This window comes from Siphateles boraxobius, unplaced genomic scaffold, assembly GCF_051911475.1.
Source record: "Siphateles boraxobius isolate OS27281-9 unplaced genomic scaffold, OSU_SipBor_1 11, whole genome shotgun sequence".
NCBI lineage: Eukaryota > Metazoa > Chordata > Actinopteri > Cypriniformes > Leuciscidae > Siphateles > Siphateles boraxobius.
This window is the reverse complement of record NW_027508711.1, coordinates 19,180,702-19,197,666: the sequence shown is the minus strand read 5'-3', so window position 1 is coordinate 19,197,666 and position 16,965 is coordinate 19,180,702. Positions and strand designations below refer to the sequence as shown.

The window sequence follows — 16,965 nt, the reverse complement described above, 5'->3', positions numbered from 1 at the left end:
AGAACTGTGTCGCAGCGGCGATCACACAGAAGCAATGAAAGGATATAGCGTGTTCACCAGATTTCCACTGGAGGGCGGCGACAGAGGAGAGGCGGCTTCTAGGTGAGTGAAGAAGGCGCTGTCCGCTGTATGCAAGGCTCGCTCTAGCTGTATGGCTTATTTCCACGGCGAAGGCCTCAGAGGAGGCAGAGACGTGAACGTCGCTGAAGGAGAAAAAATCTGTTCTATAGGCAAAAATAGGGGCTTCGCCCATTCTGACGGGCTCTGACGTGCTCTGGCGACAAGTCACCTGATTGGTTTGCGTGTCAGAGGTGCTTCGCCATAGGATGTGCAGTTGCCGCAGCACTGCCAAGGGGCAAGCTGAACGCTCTGCTGTGTTCGCTGTGCAGCTGCACTGCGTTTTAAAATATAGGCATCAATATTTCTCAAGGAAAGGAGTTTCCCCACTGCATATTAGCTACGCAATACGAAGTGACCGTTCTAAAGGGAACCCTATTGACTTCAGGACGATGGAAATGGAAGTGCTAAAATGCTAACTCATTTCCAGGTTTTTGCCTACTAAAAGCAGAAAAATTTTGGCCAATTGGATTTTAGGGTGGGCGGGGCTACCCAATGTGGCTCCATAGAAAAAATATTTTCTTGATGCCTGTGGTGTAGGTTTAGGGCAAAAACGTGTCACAGGTCAAGCAGCTGGTCAGATAGAGTTTGAGTATTTCAGTTACTTTTGTTATTTAGTGACAATCATCACTTGTTCATTAATTATTGGGATACTTCATTTTGATAGGACAAATATTTTATAATTAATATGCTTTAAGACAAACCATGTGCAAATTCATAAGACAACACCACTGCTGAGAACTTTCTCCTTAAAACTGCAGGGAACCAAAAACAGTCTCAAAAAACGCCGTATGAAATCGCTGGTGTTTCTGACGTCACAAACCTTGTAACCAATCAGATCAACGTGTGATCGTCAAAGAGTGGATCTGCGAACTGCTGTGAGTGTGTCGAGACGGGGCTCATTTGCATATTCATAGAACTGCGTATACTAAATGAGGCAAGGGTGTAGAGTTACATTCAAGCTATTTTAAGGCATGACAAGTTTTTTTCCAAGAAAAAAACCTTTTCAAATATGTAATTTTGGTGATCAAAGGTAAGTTTTAAGGGATACAATTATTGACTACAGGGGGACTTCAAAATAGGGCTTATGATATTTCTTGTCAATCCTTCCACCGTCTCCTTCTTCTAACATAATAAAATAATTTCAGTTCATCAATCAATCTTGCATGTCTATTTGTTGTTTTCTTTGTAGTTGTGTAATAAGCAGAATAATTGTACAGCTAGTCTGTCATTATTGCAGATTAGCGATACAACCTCCTGATTATTCTGTGTAGGTTTAGAAAAATCTGGTTTACTATGTGTGTGGCAACTTTCCACAGACGTAATGGTTTTTATACGGTACAAACTGTATATTCTCTCCCCTAACACTAACCCTACCCCTGAACCTACCCATCACACAAAACTTTCTGCATTTTTACATTTGCAAAAAAAACAACAAAAAAACCCAACTCATTCTGTATGCTAATAAGCTTGTTTTCTCATGGGGACCTTAATTTAGTCCCATTATGAGTTTGTGTGCATTCAGGTTGAAGTCTCCACCGGGATAGAAACACATGTATTACACACTCACACACAGCCTCTGTGTTGTCTCGTACCTAAGATCTCATTGTTCTGCATTGTTGGTCCACACGATAATGGTGGAGGAGCTCCATTATGGAGTGAAAACAGCAGCAGATCTTAATGAGACCTCTGTCTAAGGGCACAGATGACATATTCAGATCCTCTCTCTCCTCCCTGCTCTCTGACCCATCCGTTTGCTGGAACACGGGTAATGAGATTGATCTGGGTCGTTTAAAACAGAAAAGCTCACCCCTGCTGATTCAATTCCTACCAGTGACTTAAGAAAGGACACACACACACACACACACACACACACACACACATTTGCACGTGCCACAGTATTCTGACACCAGGGGACAGGAGAAATCATGAGGATATTTACATTTAAACATATTGCATATGGTGATGCAAATATATACAAATACTCAAAATAATCCTAAAAGGCTTATTGACCTTATAGGGCGGAGATTTCAAAGCATAGGCTTTGACCTTAAAGGGAAGACACATATTTATGAATCGCATTCAAATGAGAAAAAAGTGGGCCGGAATAACTTGCGATCCGACCAATTAAATGCCTTGTTCTCAACCAGCGTGGGCGGAACATACGCCTTGTGAGGTACAGTGGGCGTGGTCTGAAGGAATGGGGCGTGGCTTTAGCCGGAAGTGTGTGTGGACTCTGTCTCCTTGTCATTTGGCTTCAGTAGATTGGAGAGGAAAAGGACAGCAGCGGCAGCACAACGAAGGGAATAGAAGTGCGCTGGTGGAAAAAAAATAATACAGAGAAACAAAAATCCAACAATGAAAAGGACGCATGAACGCATTGTAGTTCACCAGTAACTAAACTAGTCTTTGTATATTGAAGTCAATGACGTAGAATCGTCTACGCAAGTGATTTAAAGGTTAGCAGCTGGCTAAAGCGAGACAGGGCTGTGTCATTGAGAAGGCAGGACACGTCAAGACGAGGAAGGGAGAAAACAAATAGACACTCTTGACGGATTAAAGATCCCCACTTCATAATATCAGATCACCGGTTTATTCGAGCTCCTGCGTTAGTTTGCGTTGTGATATCTGGAACGAGTCCTCAGTCATCGCTCGGATCAGCCACTAAGGTGAAAATGAATTTATTTATTGTCTTTGTGAACATATTTATGATCAATCCCTAATAATGCATGTGTGTTGTGCTTTTATATGTGTTAAATCGTGCGGTAGTGCGCGTATTGTAGCTTGCGAGCAGAAGACGTCATCATTTTTCTGATCGAGTGTTCGTTCGTTAAAAAGGGAAGAACCTTTTTTTTTCCTTAGATGATATTTAAATTCTAATAACAGATGAGGTGATTTGTCGTTTAAGCTACCTGACTGTATTTTTTTTCGTCGGAAAAACAAGGTCGAGTCGGCCTTTCGGTTGATATGAAGCCTTTTAGCAGTTCCTGTTGAATAAGCCGGTAGCCTGTTAGCTGTTAGCCGAAGAGACGTCACGAATCTATAATTAGAGCCCGAGAAACCTTTATAGCTTGTGTTATAGCCAGTATGGCATACACCGTCAACATCGTCAGGGAATTAATGTCATGACATGTTCATCAAATATATTTTTCCTGTCAGTATGTGTGACGTCTGGTGGCAGAGTGCCACATACTCTAGTCTCTCACCAAAGGGTGTCCTCAGTGTTTCCACACTATTATAAATAAAGAACCTTTAACATCCATGGAACGTTTCCATTCCACAAAAGGTTCTTTATAGTGGACAAAGGTTCTTTAGATTATATAAAGTGTTCTTCACACTAAGACAATAATGGTTAATAACTGTTCTCTGAAAGGTTCTTTTGGTAACCAAATATGGTTCTTCAGTGGCATCACTATGAAAGCCCCCTTTGGAGCCTTTGGGTGTGTTCACACTTGGCATGTTTGGTTCGATTAAAACGAACCCTGATGCAATAGTGCGATTCATCTGAATAAGTGTGAACGCTGGCAACCGAACCCAGGTGCACACCAAACAAGTGGGTAGAGACTCCTGAAAAGATGGGTCTCCCAAATTAACTCTGGTGCTGTTCGAATGATATATGAATGCAACATGGACCAGAGACATGTAAACGAACCCATAAGGGATGTGATGTCACAAGATGCGACCCTAAACAGTTTTGTTCTCGTCATAGTCATGATGTTGCCCATCACAGTTCGGTTCAGGCATCAGAACTGCATCTCCTCGCAGCAGATCTTCATTTGGGTGTGACGGAGGGATTCCTGCCACTATTTTGACTTCTTTACATATTTTATAAGCTGTTCACGAGATCTCAGCTGGTCAAAATACCATCATATGTAGGCTACGCACATACAACGAGCGCATTTAGCCCAGAACACAAAACATTGTTTTGTATGTTCGGTAAGTTCAGTTCCAAAATATAGGCTGTGTCATAATAGCTGACCAATCAGGTTGTGAACATATCCCTATGGCTTTAGTTTCGGTGTTAAAAATGCCAATGTGAACGCTAAGCGGACCAGAACTAGCCTAAATGTTTTTTTTTTTTGTTCCGGACCAAACGAACAATGCAAACTGAACTATAAGTGTGAACACACCCTTTTTTTGTCCAATAAACGCCCTTTATTAGTGTAGTGTGTCATGAATTATGTCGTGCAACTGATTCATTGAGTATTTTAACCTTGTATTCATTCTTTTTTAGGGCATAGGAAGCAAGAATAACTGTGTTGGAGCCAGGTTGAACTGGAGAACATAAATGGGGGATTACGGGTTTGGAGTCTTAGTGCAGAACAACACTGGCAACAAGTCTGCTTTCCCAGTACGAATCCACCCTCACCTGCAACCCCCACACCACCACCAAAATGCGACCGCCAGCCCTGCTACTTTCATAAACAGCACCCCGGCTGGGAATGGCACCAACACCGGTTCGACATGGCTATTCCCTGCAGCCGGCGCTCACAGCAACATGCAAGATGAAATCCTGGGCTCGGAAAAGCCAAAAGTCCAGCAGCAGGAGCTGCAAGAGTCCCAAGAGAAACAACAGCAGCTCTCGCCCGGACATCAGGAGAGTGGGATCATCTCCGAGCTGGAAAAGGCTCGCGCTGAAGAGATTAAAGTGGAGAGTGGGTCATCCGACGGGACCAACGGCAAGGAGAAGCTTCGTCTGGATTCCCCCGTGTTGACGCCCTTTGACTATCAGGAGCCCTCGGGACTGGGAACGGCTGCCCAATCCAGCACCTCCTCCTCCCTGACCAGTTTCAACAACTGGTCAGCTGCTATCCCCCCCACTCCTTCCACCATCATCAATGAGGACATCAGCTTCTTCAACCCGGCGGCCTCCACCAACAACGGCCCTCTGCTGTTCCAGAATTTCTCCCACCATGTCAGCCCGGGCTTCGGAGGCAACTTCTCCCCTCAGATTGGTCCAATCTCCCAGCACCACCCCCCCCACCCCCACTTCCAGCACCCCCACAACCAGCACCAGCAGCATCGGCGTTCCCCGGCCAGTCCTCACCAGCCCCCGTTCCCGCACCGCAACGCCCCCTTCGGCCAGCTGCCGCATCTCTCCAACAGCCTGAGCAAGCCTCCCTCCCCGTGGGGCAGCTACCAGAGCCCCTCGCCCTCTCCCTCCTCCACCTCCTGGAGCCCGGGTGGGGGTTACGGCGGGTGGGGGGGGTCCCAGGGTCGCGAGTATCGCAGAGGCCTGAATGGAGGCATGACGCCTCTCAACTCCATCTCCCCGCTGAAGAAGACCTTCCCCAACAACCACATGCCCCAGCAGAAGTACTCCCGCACCAGTCCCGGATTCAACCCCAAGTCCTGGATGGATGACAGCAGGAGCGAGAATATCTTTCCTTTCCAGGTATGTGTAATATTGACATGATGATGATGATGATGATGATGATGATATGCCTCAAAAATAGTATATGATAATAACCAAAATATATTGGCCTGGCTGATAAAGGCCCTGTTCACACCAAGGAGGAGAACTGTAATTTTTTAAAGTGTGAATTCATAGCCCGCAAGATGGGCTTTTAATAAAATGTCCATATGCCGTAGAAAGCATAAAAAAAGGTGCTACATGACTAGAGAAAAAGGAAGCGCTGCGGTGTTCCATTTTGCCAAAAAAGTTATTTTTATTTAAAGTAACATAAAAATTGGACAGAAAATAGCCCTTTAGTAAAATAATATTAAATATAAATACAGTAGTCAAGATTTGAAGTGGATCAGAAAAGTTGTTCTAAGACAAGAACGGGTATTGTTCAAAATTCATGTACAACTCTGATGAAAGATTTTGATCTACTTCAAATGTTGACTACTGTATAACAATATATTATTCTTCATTCAGTTCTATGCAATAGACTCAGATTTAACGGATTTATTTTTTAACTAGTTATCAATGGGCGATCATTTTCGGCGGCCGGAATTTCGGTGCATCCCTTCCAAAAAGGTAGGGAAACTACAACATGATGAACTGAACTCAATCTGTTTATCTGTGAGCTGGATACTAGAAAGTGCAATTACAACCTGTAGTTTTCATGAAAGCCCTAGAGCTGACAAAAGACTTCCTTTTCTGACAAACTTAAGATATCTTGGTTCAGGTAACAAAGAAAGAGTACACATTGTCCATTTACTACTGACATTGCAACAATACAAAGCTGGTTGTACATCGCCGAAGCTGCGGTCACATGAGCGAAATTTCAGCAATTTTACTGCCAAAAATAGGTCATTTCTCAATAGCATCACGTCACTTTCAAACCGAGCTGCTGTTTGTTGGTCAAAGCGGCGGATTTGCATGACCATCTTGAACATGAGTGAAATCTTTTGCACTCACACAAAACTTCTCGATCACATGGATTCTGGCTGTATTTTGCCTATAAAATTTTGTCAAGCGACATTAAATGTGACCGCACCTTTATGAGAACAGGGAAATCCACACCAACTATACCGATAACGACAAAGAGGAACGATATCGTTTGAATCGCTTTCAGAAGGATGTTTTTTCCAGCTGATGAACAATAAAAACATTGACATCCAATCAGTCCACACGACTTTAAAGAGCTCGAACATTTAAAGTGGCAGACCGCACGCATTTAAATTAAACAGTGTTATCATCCGTTGGTGTGGACACTAACATAGTTATCGTTCTTGGTGTGAACAGGCCTTAACTGTGTCCAAATACTTAAAATTACAGCTATTTAATAATGCATATAACTCTCTATATGAAAGGTGTTGTATGTCTCTGCACTTCCATTTGTAATCTTTGCAATGTGTCAACTTTCTCACATCGCCGACAGACTCAGTTGCTCCTGTTGTCAGGAATCGGCAGTTTACATTGAGAATGAATGATGCCTGGTGGCTTTAAAGCTGCAGTTGTTGTCACTGTTGACCCCATAAACACATGGATCGTTTTGTGCATTTGCACAGCTCTAATTTGCCTGTTTCTGCTCTCTCATGGCACATCGTGCCAAATTCTGCTTGAGTTGGGCCCAAAGCAATATGTGCCAGAGGCTTGGATGACTAACTTTGCTCTGCCTGTTTTGTTTTCCAAACAGCTCTGTGAGATTTTAGTTGCTGACAACAGCTCAAAAATGAAGTGTTGCCTACTGTCTGGGATGCTTATATGCTAATCTTACATAACAAATAATAGTAATGTAGACATTGTCTTTTTGACCTATTTGATTACATTTGCATAAGCCATTACATTAATCATCGCACTACAGATTTTAAAATGTCGGCCGACCTGTTTTATTCCTGGTAGAATATTTTTGGCCTTGTGTCATGCTTAACTGGAGCTAGAAAGATGGATGCTACCTTAACAGATCTTTATATGGGTTAAGGTGGTATACAATACATAAATATAAAGTTCAATTAATTTATGCTGCAGCAGCTGTAGTACAACATGGTCGTAAGTGTCTATAAGCTGTACTAGAACTGCTCTTGTGTGTGTGTGTGTGTGTGTGTGTGTGTGTGTGTGTGTGTGTGTGTGTGTGTGTGCACATGTGGTGGTGAAATCCTGGATTAATTTTTTTGTTTGAGATCACGATTCTCCCACAGTTCTCAACAGACAACTAAACAAAATAACATCTAATTTACTAGAGGTTCTGACAAAATGTTAATTGCTGCAGTCTGTTTAAAATGTTAAATTAATCAGAATGAATTATTTTATTTGAGTCCATGAATGAATCACTCGTAAATACTTCTTGTTTCAGTACTGGATGAATCAGCGTTTTTGAACAAATCTCTTGAACGATTCAATAACAAAATACATTTAAGAGTCACTTGTCGCCACCTACTGGCGTAACGATGTAATTGATACAATCGCTATTTGAAGCACTAAGTTACTCTCAAAAGGTGATTTGGTCTATTTTGATCGCTTCCATTGACGTGTTTATACCTGAACTATAAACTTTTATTCTAGTACTTCTGTGATATGAATATTTGTAACAGAAATAATGATACTGTGTGGTTGAAAAGACTTGTTTGTGAAGCTGCTTTATATCTATACATGACAACTGTTCTCTCTGGTCAGCGGCAGCGCAAATGCAGATCTGAATGTGTCGGTGTGATTTTGTCAAAGCTTTAATAGATGGAGCCGAATCGCTGTCATTTAGGAATGAGATTCTGTGGGTGTTTGAATCGAGATCACAATCTTTTAACGATTAATCATGCAGCTCTAATACTTTGGCATAGAGCTGGGTTTACGGCCATAAAAATCACAATACAATTTTTCATATCAGTCGATATCAATAATTATCCCGATAAATCAAATCTTTAGTAAAATCTTTACTCTTGAGTTGTAGAAACTAGACCATTAATTGTGGTTTTAAACTGCTCCTTATTGTCTCAACTTGACGAACACTTCACGTTTTTGAATTCTCTAAAGTCGTTCTCCAGTCATTTTTCTTAACAAAATAAATCCTATCTTTCAAGTTTCAAGTCATGAAACATGTTTGTGTTGCCTGATTTTGACGTGTGTCTTCAGCGACGTGAATATCCACATATCTGCCTCAGTACCATGGTGCTGCTAGTGTTACTACAGTAAATCCATGGTAAATGATCGCGATTTGTAGATTGAAAAGCCTTTGTCAGCGCCATTTCATCTGGCTTTAAACTAGTTCAATTCAATAAGACATTTTGAATCTGACATCTTCGCTGAATTCAAGAGCTTCTCACTGGATCTCACAGCGCCGTTTAGTGGTCATGTGACCGAGACGATCAGCGATTAAACGCATCTGCTCTAGTAAACTCGTGCTGTGCTGATGTTTGATCTTTGAGCCGAGCTGATGAATGGTCCGTGTGGCGCTGTTTCGTTCTGCTTTTGGTGCATAGACATTGTATTGAATGTTTATCGCACTCTTGTTATCGTGGTTATATGTAGTTGGTCTGTGATCAAACGGACCAAGCCCCACTGTTCGAAACGCACGTGATTCGCGGATTAATTGCAAACTTTAACCATCATCGAGTGAAAGTTTATCATGTTTTAGGTCCAGTCAGTTTAAACATTCAAGGAAGTTTAAACCATTCAAGCGCAAGAAGACACGAAAGAGAACTCGATTGTGAAAAAGAAAAAGGATGTGTATCAGTATATTGGATCCGTGCATTTCTTTTCTTAAAAACCCTCTGGGGTCCTTCGGCCCAAATGGACCCGACGCATTTAAATATATATTTTTTTTAAATCATAGCTTCATCGGAATGGTCTGAAATTTGGTGAGTTTTTTTGGTACTTGGTATATGAACATCCCAAAAAATTGGGGACAGGATTTGAATAATCAAAGCGGTTGTAAAAAAAATTGTCACACTCAGGACCTTCGGGTCCAAATGGACCCGGATAGGAAATGAATGGCAAATTGGCAAAAATGTGAAAATACCGAGTTTTTTTGTGCGTACAATCTACAAATCAGCCACGATCCAGAAAAAAAGCACACAACAGTGAAGGGGTGAATCTATAAAACATCAAGAGTGCAAAACAGACACACACACACACACACACACACACACACACACACACACACACACACACACACAAACACACTTTTATACATAAACAAACTAATAAATTCAGATTACCTATGTGTTTTGCATTTTTAAAATGCTCAGTTTGTCCACCAGATGGCATCCATCTCATTTCAAAAATTGCTTTCATGAGGTCTAGGCTTGACTCTAAAATGAAATACAGCTTTAAAAAAAATAAAAAATAAATAAATATTTTTTTATAATTTTCTATTATATTCAATGGGGTGAAAACTGGGGGGAAATGGGTCATATTTATTGCATAAATATTAATTATAAATCATAAAATTCTCAAAACACCAAAAAAGAAAAGAAAAAATATTATAAAAAACAAGTAAAAAAAAAAAAGATTATGATTTTCTTTTAATAAATATGAATCCCACCCTTCCGGCCCATTTGGACCCGAAGGTCCTGAGTGTGACTCTGAAATGAAGGACCCCAGAGGGTTTTAAAGTGACGACAGCCTAATATTCATCATGCTGCTGTCTGTCTTATTTATGAGAGGGGACGTCGTAATTATGACATTGTGCGTTCAAGTCACTTTGGTCTGAGCTGCACCTTTTCTACAATAAATCAATATACAGCAAGATTTTTAACTCTACTTTCTAACAAAATGATTACTAAAGACTGCACATGCAGTGCATTTTTATTTAATTTCTGAATTATTTTACATTGTGGTGGCATTCATGTGCATTCAACTCGAAAATTCGATCTTTCTCCCTACATGACTTGAGCGCATCATTGCCTCTTGAGTTTCATTTCATACATGTAATCACATTGTGTCATTATATTTAAAATTAGTGTTATGGTAAGCAGTAGCTATGTTTCCATCAACCTATTTTTATGTGCATTTTGGGATATTGCATAAATAAGATGTGCATCAATTAAAAAAATGCGCACAAAAAACAAACTGTAAAAACGGCTACATCCGTTGTTTCAATCCAATTTTGGGTCACATTTGGACAAAACCAATTTTTTTGGTTAAAATTTTTGGTTTGATTTAAATTTATTTATTTTTAAACCTGCGACACACCAAACTGACGCCAAAAACCTAGCGCTGATGAAAGCCGACTGTGCTGTGGCCTCGCGTTGCCTGCGTAGGGGAAAAAGCTGCACTTGAACACAGCGAGAGAACTACAGCCGACTGTTAGCTAGAATGCGCGTTCTGCTCCTGCGTGTTAATGAGACCACTGTCTATTTCTGCAGATATATTCGTCTAAATTCGTCATTCAAAAAGGGAAACGGATGCTGCAGATGCACAAACCATAAACAAAGCAGTGTGTGCTTACCGTTTTGAATATCAATTCTGCTTAACACTTTCTTTATTCCACTCTGCTCATGTTAATATTGACATATTCACCAAGGAATACTCTGGTAAGATGACGTAACATTCGAACAGCCTTCTATCTGTACCGTTTTGACTTCTTTGCTCGCTGTTTTGCTATCATTCTCGTGCACTGCCTCGTTCACTAAGCTGAACAGCCAATCAGAGTTCCCTCTTTCACCGAGGGCCGACGCCCAAAAAAACCCAACGGCGTCAGACTAGAGCCAACGGTGCGGAACCGGGTTACAACAAACCCAAAGGTTGTAATTTTTTTTTTTTTAAATTCAGTGGTTGGTTTATTTATTTATTTTCAAACCCAACAGTTGGTTTAATTTTTCAAAATTTTAAACCCGACGGTTGGTTTACATTTTTTCATTTTTAAACACAACGGTTGGTTTTGACCATATGTGACCCAAACATATGTGGTTGAAACAACCCATCATTTTTTATAATGCATACTTTGAATTGAATCTGATATTTATTTATTTATTTTTTATCCAATAAGAAAACATTATTATATACAATGGCTTCTCTTACTGCTGCAACTTCCATTTTCTTCATTGATATTCACCAAATTATCAGGAAGAGACGATTTTGTTCTCTTCGGCTTACTGGATGGTGCTTTATTCGCAAATGTTTTATGCGATATTCCCATTTTGCGCATGAGTTAAATTCGCAAATTTGGATGGAAACATAGCTACCGTCAATTCTATGGGCCATCAGTCATTTGTGTCAGTGTATCTTCATTTTTCGGTTGATTCCCGGGAACAGGTGCCTTCCAGATCCTCTTATCGAGGTGTTTGTGCGCAGAGCTCATCCTCTGGTATAGAAACTTGTAGGGGTGTAAATCTGCTAATGCTGTAAACTATATAGGGAGCCGCACATTACTATAGCATTAAAGGTTAACAACAGAGCCTAAATTCAGATGCTATTTATTTTTTAGATATAATAATCAACACCCAACACATTGTATGAAAACATGTAAACTGAACATAAGGCAGTTTTTGCATTAACTTTACTCTAATTTGTTATTGAAATATAACATTTTACACAGTTGCTGTAATTTTCATGAAGGATATTTTAAACTTACATTAAATAATCAAGATATATTTAACAGGTTAAGTAAAATATAATATATAGGATAATATAGTGCATTTATTTTGAGCAAGAGTTCATTTCTCTAGGAACCAACAAGTTGTGGACACTGAATCACTACTAGCCTGCTGAGGTAAATATAATGCTAGTGACAAGTTATGCAGTTTTATTGACGTCTTTCCGCTGCTGAAACACTGATTGAGCGATTACACGAGTTATGATGCCTTTCAGTAAATATAATGTATCTTTCAACATACCTTCAGGTGTCCATTCATGTTTGTTCTGTAACTGAGGAAGAGATGATCGCGTTTACTCGCGCTCCGCGCTGCCGCTTGAAATGAGGAGCAAGTACAGTGATCTGTCACGCCACATCAAAGAGTGCCAAAACGGCATTTATTGTTTGATTTTTGTGATCAAATAGTCAGAATTTGAAGATTACACCTTGCTTATTATCGAAAGTAACAAAACACGGAGCTTGCTATTTGGTGTTAATGGTGGTTAGGCTACAGAACTGAATTCGTTGTGTACACATTCCAGGTCCAATGAGCCGGGATGGGCGGGGCCGGGGTAGCAGGGGGCGGGGCGGGGCGTGTTCGGTACGCCATGAGAGTATCACGATTCGAATCGTGGGTTCTGTATCGCGGTTCTTCGGTTCGGTTTGAATATCGTTACACCCCTAGAAACTTGGGTCGGGCTGCAGTTTGGTGATCTAGATGTGTTCTGTTGTTTGTAAAACCAACAAACTAAAGGTATTCGATAGCACTTGGAACCTGTGGCTTCCACCGCTGAGAACAGGCAGCTCTTATTCTCAGCTATTTGCTCCAGCTGGTTGAATACGTGATGTGATTCCCAGCACTGCATAATGTCGCTGGAAGTTTCCACAGGCACTGTGTACTCTCAGCCAAGAATATCTGATGTTTGGTGTGAAAGCAAAGGCTGTCTCCGGAGGGGGGTCAGGACACACACTCACACACACATATGAACAGGCGCTGCCGAGATGTGTAATTAAGCAGTTGCTCGGAGAGAAAATGAGAAATGGGACATGCAATGCGTGATGGTGAAGATGGATATTGTGACAAGGTTAGATGATTGAAGACACTGTAAAGAAAACAGAAAAACAAATATGGCTGTTGGAAAGTGTCTCTTTTTTTGGTTGATCCATTTGGGCTGTTATATGCCCACGGCTCAATTAGCGATCAAGCTGACATGGAGACATTTTAAAGCTGTTTGTTTCATTTGCAAGGCCAGCTTTTGTTTGGCTATTGTCATGGGGCGCAGGTGCCCACGGCAAACAGTCGTCTGTCGCTCGGCTTTATCGTAAAGAAAAGTGGGTTAGTCAAGGATTTGACTGTACGGTTGCCTAATATGACACTTGACATTTTACACTCCATGCAAATCATTCTCTCACACTTTTTTGTTGTTTTTTTTATCGCGTTTATGCCTTTCTTGCTTAATTCTGTAACATTAGATGCAGATTTTTGTTACAGTAATAAGTATGTTGTGTTTTTTAGAGCACTATGCAAATGGCTCAGCCAGATCTTTTGCTTTGTATGTTCTAGCCATCACCTTAACCATCTGGGCTCGGCAGTATCGCCGGCGATACCAGCTCACTTTTTTCCTTATCAGTGCAAAAGAGACTCAAATTACTCTGTTGATTTTGATCTTACATATAACTGCTGTACATCATTACATCCTGTTAAGTGTCTATTTTTTTTGTGGGTACTCACAATAAAAACAAAGTGTTGTGCTTTTCGTCAAGTAAAGAAAATTAAACATGCGCGTTTTACCTTCTCTCGTCAGTGAGGTCCATTCTGAAACGCGTCCGAAAAATGAACTGTAACTCTGTCAATACTTGTCACAGAGATACGAGAGATTTCTCTTTATGAAGCTGAAATTCTCTTCTTTTAAATGAAGTAATTTATATAGAAAAACAAATATTCTCAGTTTATGTAATCTGTATGAAAAGAGAAATGTCAGTATTTTTCTTTCCAGCTCATTATACCTCATTGCGCGTTAATGTGCCACGCCCACGGAGAGCGCGCGGTATTCAAACGCAAATGATCTAAGGCAAGCCATTCAAACATGACAACGCCCAACAGCTGGATTATAAAATCATGTTTAGTAAGTTTCTTACTACCGCTGTGAACACAGCGTATCCCTACGCTGTGAAGAATAATACTATCTAATAACCCTGGAAAATGTACCAGAAGTGCTGGTGGTTTCATTTCGAGGAGCAACGGATCCAGCTGATGTAGTAAATCATTTATTCTTAAGTGCTTTGTTCTAATCGCGATATTCAATAGTGTCTATAAACCGCAAAAAGACTGTTTAAATATGAATTGCGTGTCTGTGTGTAGGCTAAATGATGAATGAACGGCACAGGCGCGCGGGCTTTGTTTACTACAGTTATACAGCCCGTGTCTGTGCCGTTCATTCACTCTCGCATCTACATTAGTAAAACATGTTATTTTTACATGAACACATCCAAACTATATTGCTATAGCCTACTAAGATGAGTAAAAATAGACTGAAATATGTTGAAATAAAATGTCTGTATAAGCAACAAACTGCAAATTCACATGTATATGCTAATATATCATACACAATGTTACAGACTAAATATGAATGTTTAGACAAGATTTTGTGATTAGTTTTGGATAGATTATAAAGTTTTGACTGTAAAAAAAGACTACTGTCACATTAAATAGGTAAGCTTTTGTTCACCAATTTCTGCTCATAGTTAAATATACAATAGTATGTTTTGTCAAAAATGAAGTAGGTATATTGAATTATCAACTAAGATGTTATTATAGTGTTTGTTCCAATATTCAAACTAATGAATCCTTACCTTTTTTAATACGTATGTTCAAATGTATACTTTTTACAAAGAAAGAATACACTTGAAATATTGTTAAAATTGTAATTGTTGTTTTAATTGTAACCAGGTCCAATTGTAATTGGTTACAATTTCTAATTGTAAAATATGTATATATAGATAATTTATTTTGTCCTTGATTTCTTTGGGATCCTGTGACACCTGTGTGAAAGGCTAATTAATATGCAGCTCATTATCTATGTGGCACATTATCCGGCCTTTGTCTTCTCAGGTGTGAACACGCCTCCACGCATATTGCCTTTCCAAACAAAAGGTGTCTTATAAAATTTAAATCAATGTATTGTTTTGTGTGAAAGTTAGGCAGGATGATTTTCAGATCATTCTGAAGCAAAAACTCTAGACAACAACACTCATTAGTCAAAAGTCATGTAGACACATATTTAGTATGTGTTTTGTGGCCTTATTTCAGACACTTTAAGATTTAGTTTTTTCAATAACCACGCATAAACATTATTCTCTAAAAAATACAAACATGTACATACACGTTGCTCACATATTACGGTAGCCCCGTTTGTGCTATATAGAGTGAATTTACACCTTTGCCATTAACATTTTTATAAATAACTGAAAAAAGCACAAATGTCAGAACATGTCAAAACATCTCAAGCACCCAGAAAACACCTCGGACCCCTGAGGGTTAACTCTCTATAATCTTCTTTAAAGTCTCCTATGATTGTGTGGGCTTCAGGCTGCCTCTGCATGGACATTCACTCCACAGTTCAAGAAACAGACTCTATTCTAAGTGGTCTTTGTTTGTGTGATACAAAGAAAGTGTTTTTTTGGTTTTAGACTCTTTGGTGTTAAAACCTTAAATGGTTCGCTCACCCAAAAATTAAAAAAACTCTGTCATTTAGAATCTGTTCAACCGGAACTCGTTTTTGCATTCCTATGCATTGCTTTTCCATTGTTTTTCTATGTAAACCTGCACAAGATGGACGTCATATGGTTGGAGTGCTATATTCCCTGGTCAATGTGCTTTCGTTGTATGATCAATAGCAGTGGGACGTTTTTTGTGCATTGAACTGAAAAAAAAAAGTAGTGCATTTGAAATTTTAAATAAATTGTAAGAGTACATTTTAAAACATCTGATTTGGTAGCACCAAAAATAATTCATAATTATTAATTATATAACATATTAGTATTACATGTTTGTTTGTTGGAAATGCACATTTGACAGTTGCAGTATCTTGCGCTTGAGATGCGGATGCACATTCATTTGTTATTAACAAAAACCTTAACATCTATAAAAAAATGTAATGGCCTCATTTTTATAGGGTCAAATCTAAATATTATTTTAGAATTCTACTCTTATTTAAATTGGTCTTCCATCGTATCATGCATTTGTAGATCATGATAACCACACATAGCATATCATTACCATGATAGCTTAAACACATTAAGTATAATTTATATATCTTATATGTACAAAAAACTGTAATTACATTCCATTACTTAAATACATGTCTATGTTATAATTGATATAATACAATTCATTATGGTTATCCCACATTTCTGCCACAAAACCATGGTTACAGTTAGTGTTACTACATTAAATTGATGGTAAATGTTGGTGATGAAAAGCTTTCTGACTGGATTGTCATGGCACAAACAATGTTTTCCCCTGTTTTCAGCATCAGTGTTGTTAAAGACAGCAGTGTTTCATCTGGCTTTAGTGGAGTAGAGACGTTAGTGCTTTGATTAGGAGAACTCGAATGCTTCTCACTGGATCTCACAGCTCTGTTTAGTGGTTGCATCTCTCGCGTGATCGAGACCGGTCAGCAAGTGAACACAGTCGCTCTAGCTCATCTAGTCTTTTGAGCCGAGCTGATAAATGGTGTGTGTGTGTTACGGTTCAATCCGTGTAGCAGTTTCGTTCCGCTTTTGGCGAATAAAGTTCACAAATGAGACCATTTTAGTCGCAGTCTAGAGCCCTGTACAATTAAATAGGCTTCTGTTGATGGCCTATGTTTTTAGACTAAACTGTTTT

The 16,965-nt window shown here is 39.6% G+C and overlaps 1 protein-coding gene across 2 annotated transcripts in view; it reads left to right on the top strand.

The window, feature by feature from the left end:
* Nucleotides 1-2,365: 2,365 nt before the first annotated feature.
* cpeb4b (cytoplasmic polyadenylation element binding protein 4b) overlaps nt 2,366-16,965 on the top strand; it is a 38,988-nt gene continuing 24,388 nt past the window's right edge. Inside the window, exons 1-2 of one of the 2 annotated variants that reach the window (XM_077197424.1) lie at nt 2,366-2,786; nt 4,352-5,512. In XM_077197424.1, coding sequence (XP_077053539.1) covers nt 4,406-5,512 — 1,107 coding nt within the window. In that variant the 5' untranslated portion in view covers nt 2,366-2,786; nt 4,352-4,405. The remainder of the gene's footprint in view (nt 2,787-4,351; nt 5,513-16,965) is intronic. The other variant, XM_077197423.1, reaches the window with a different exon arrangement.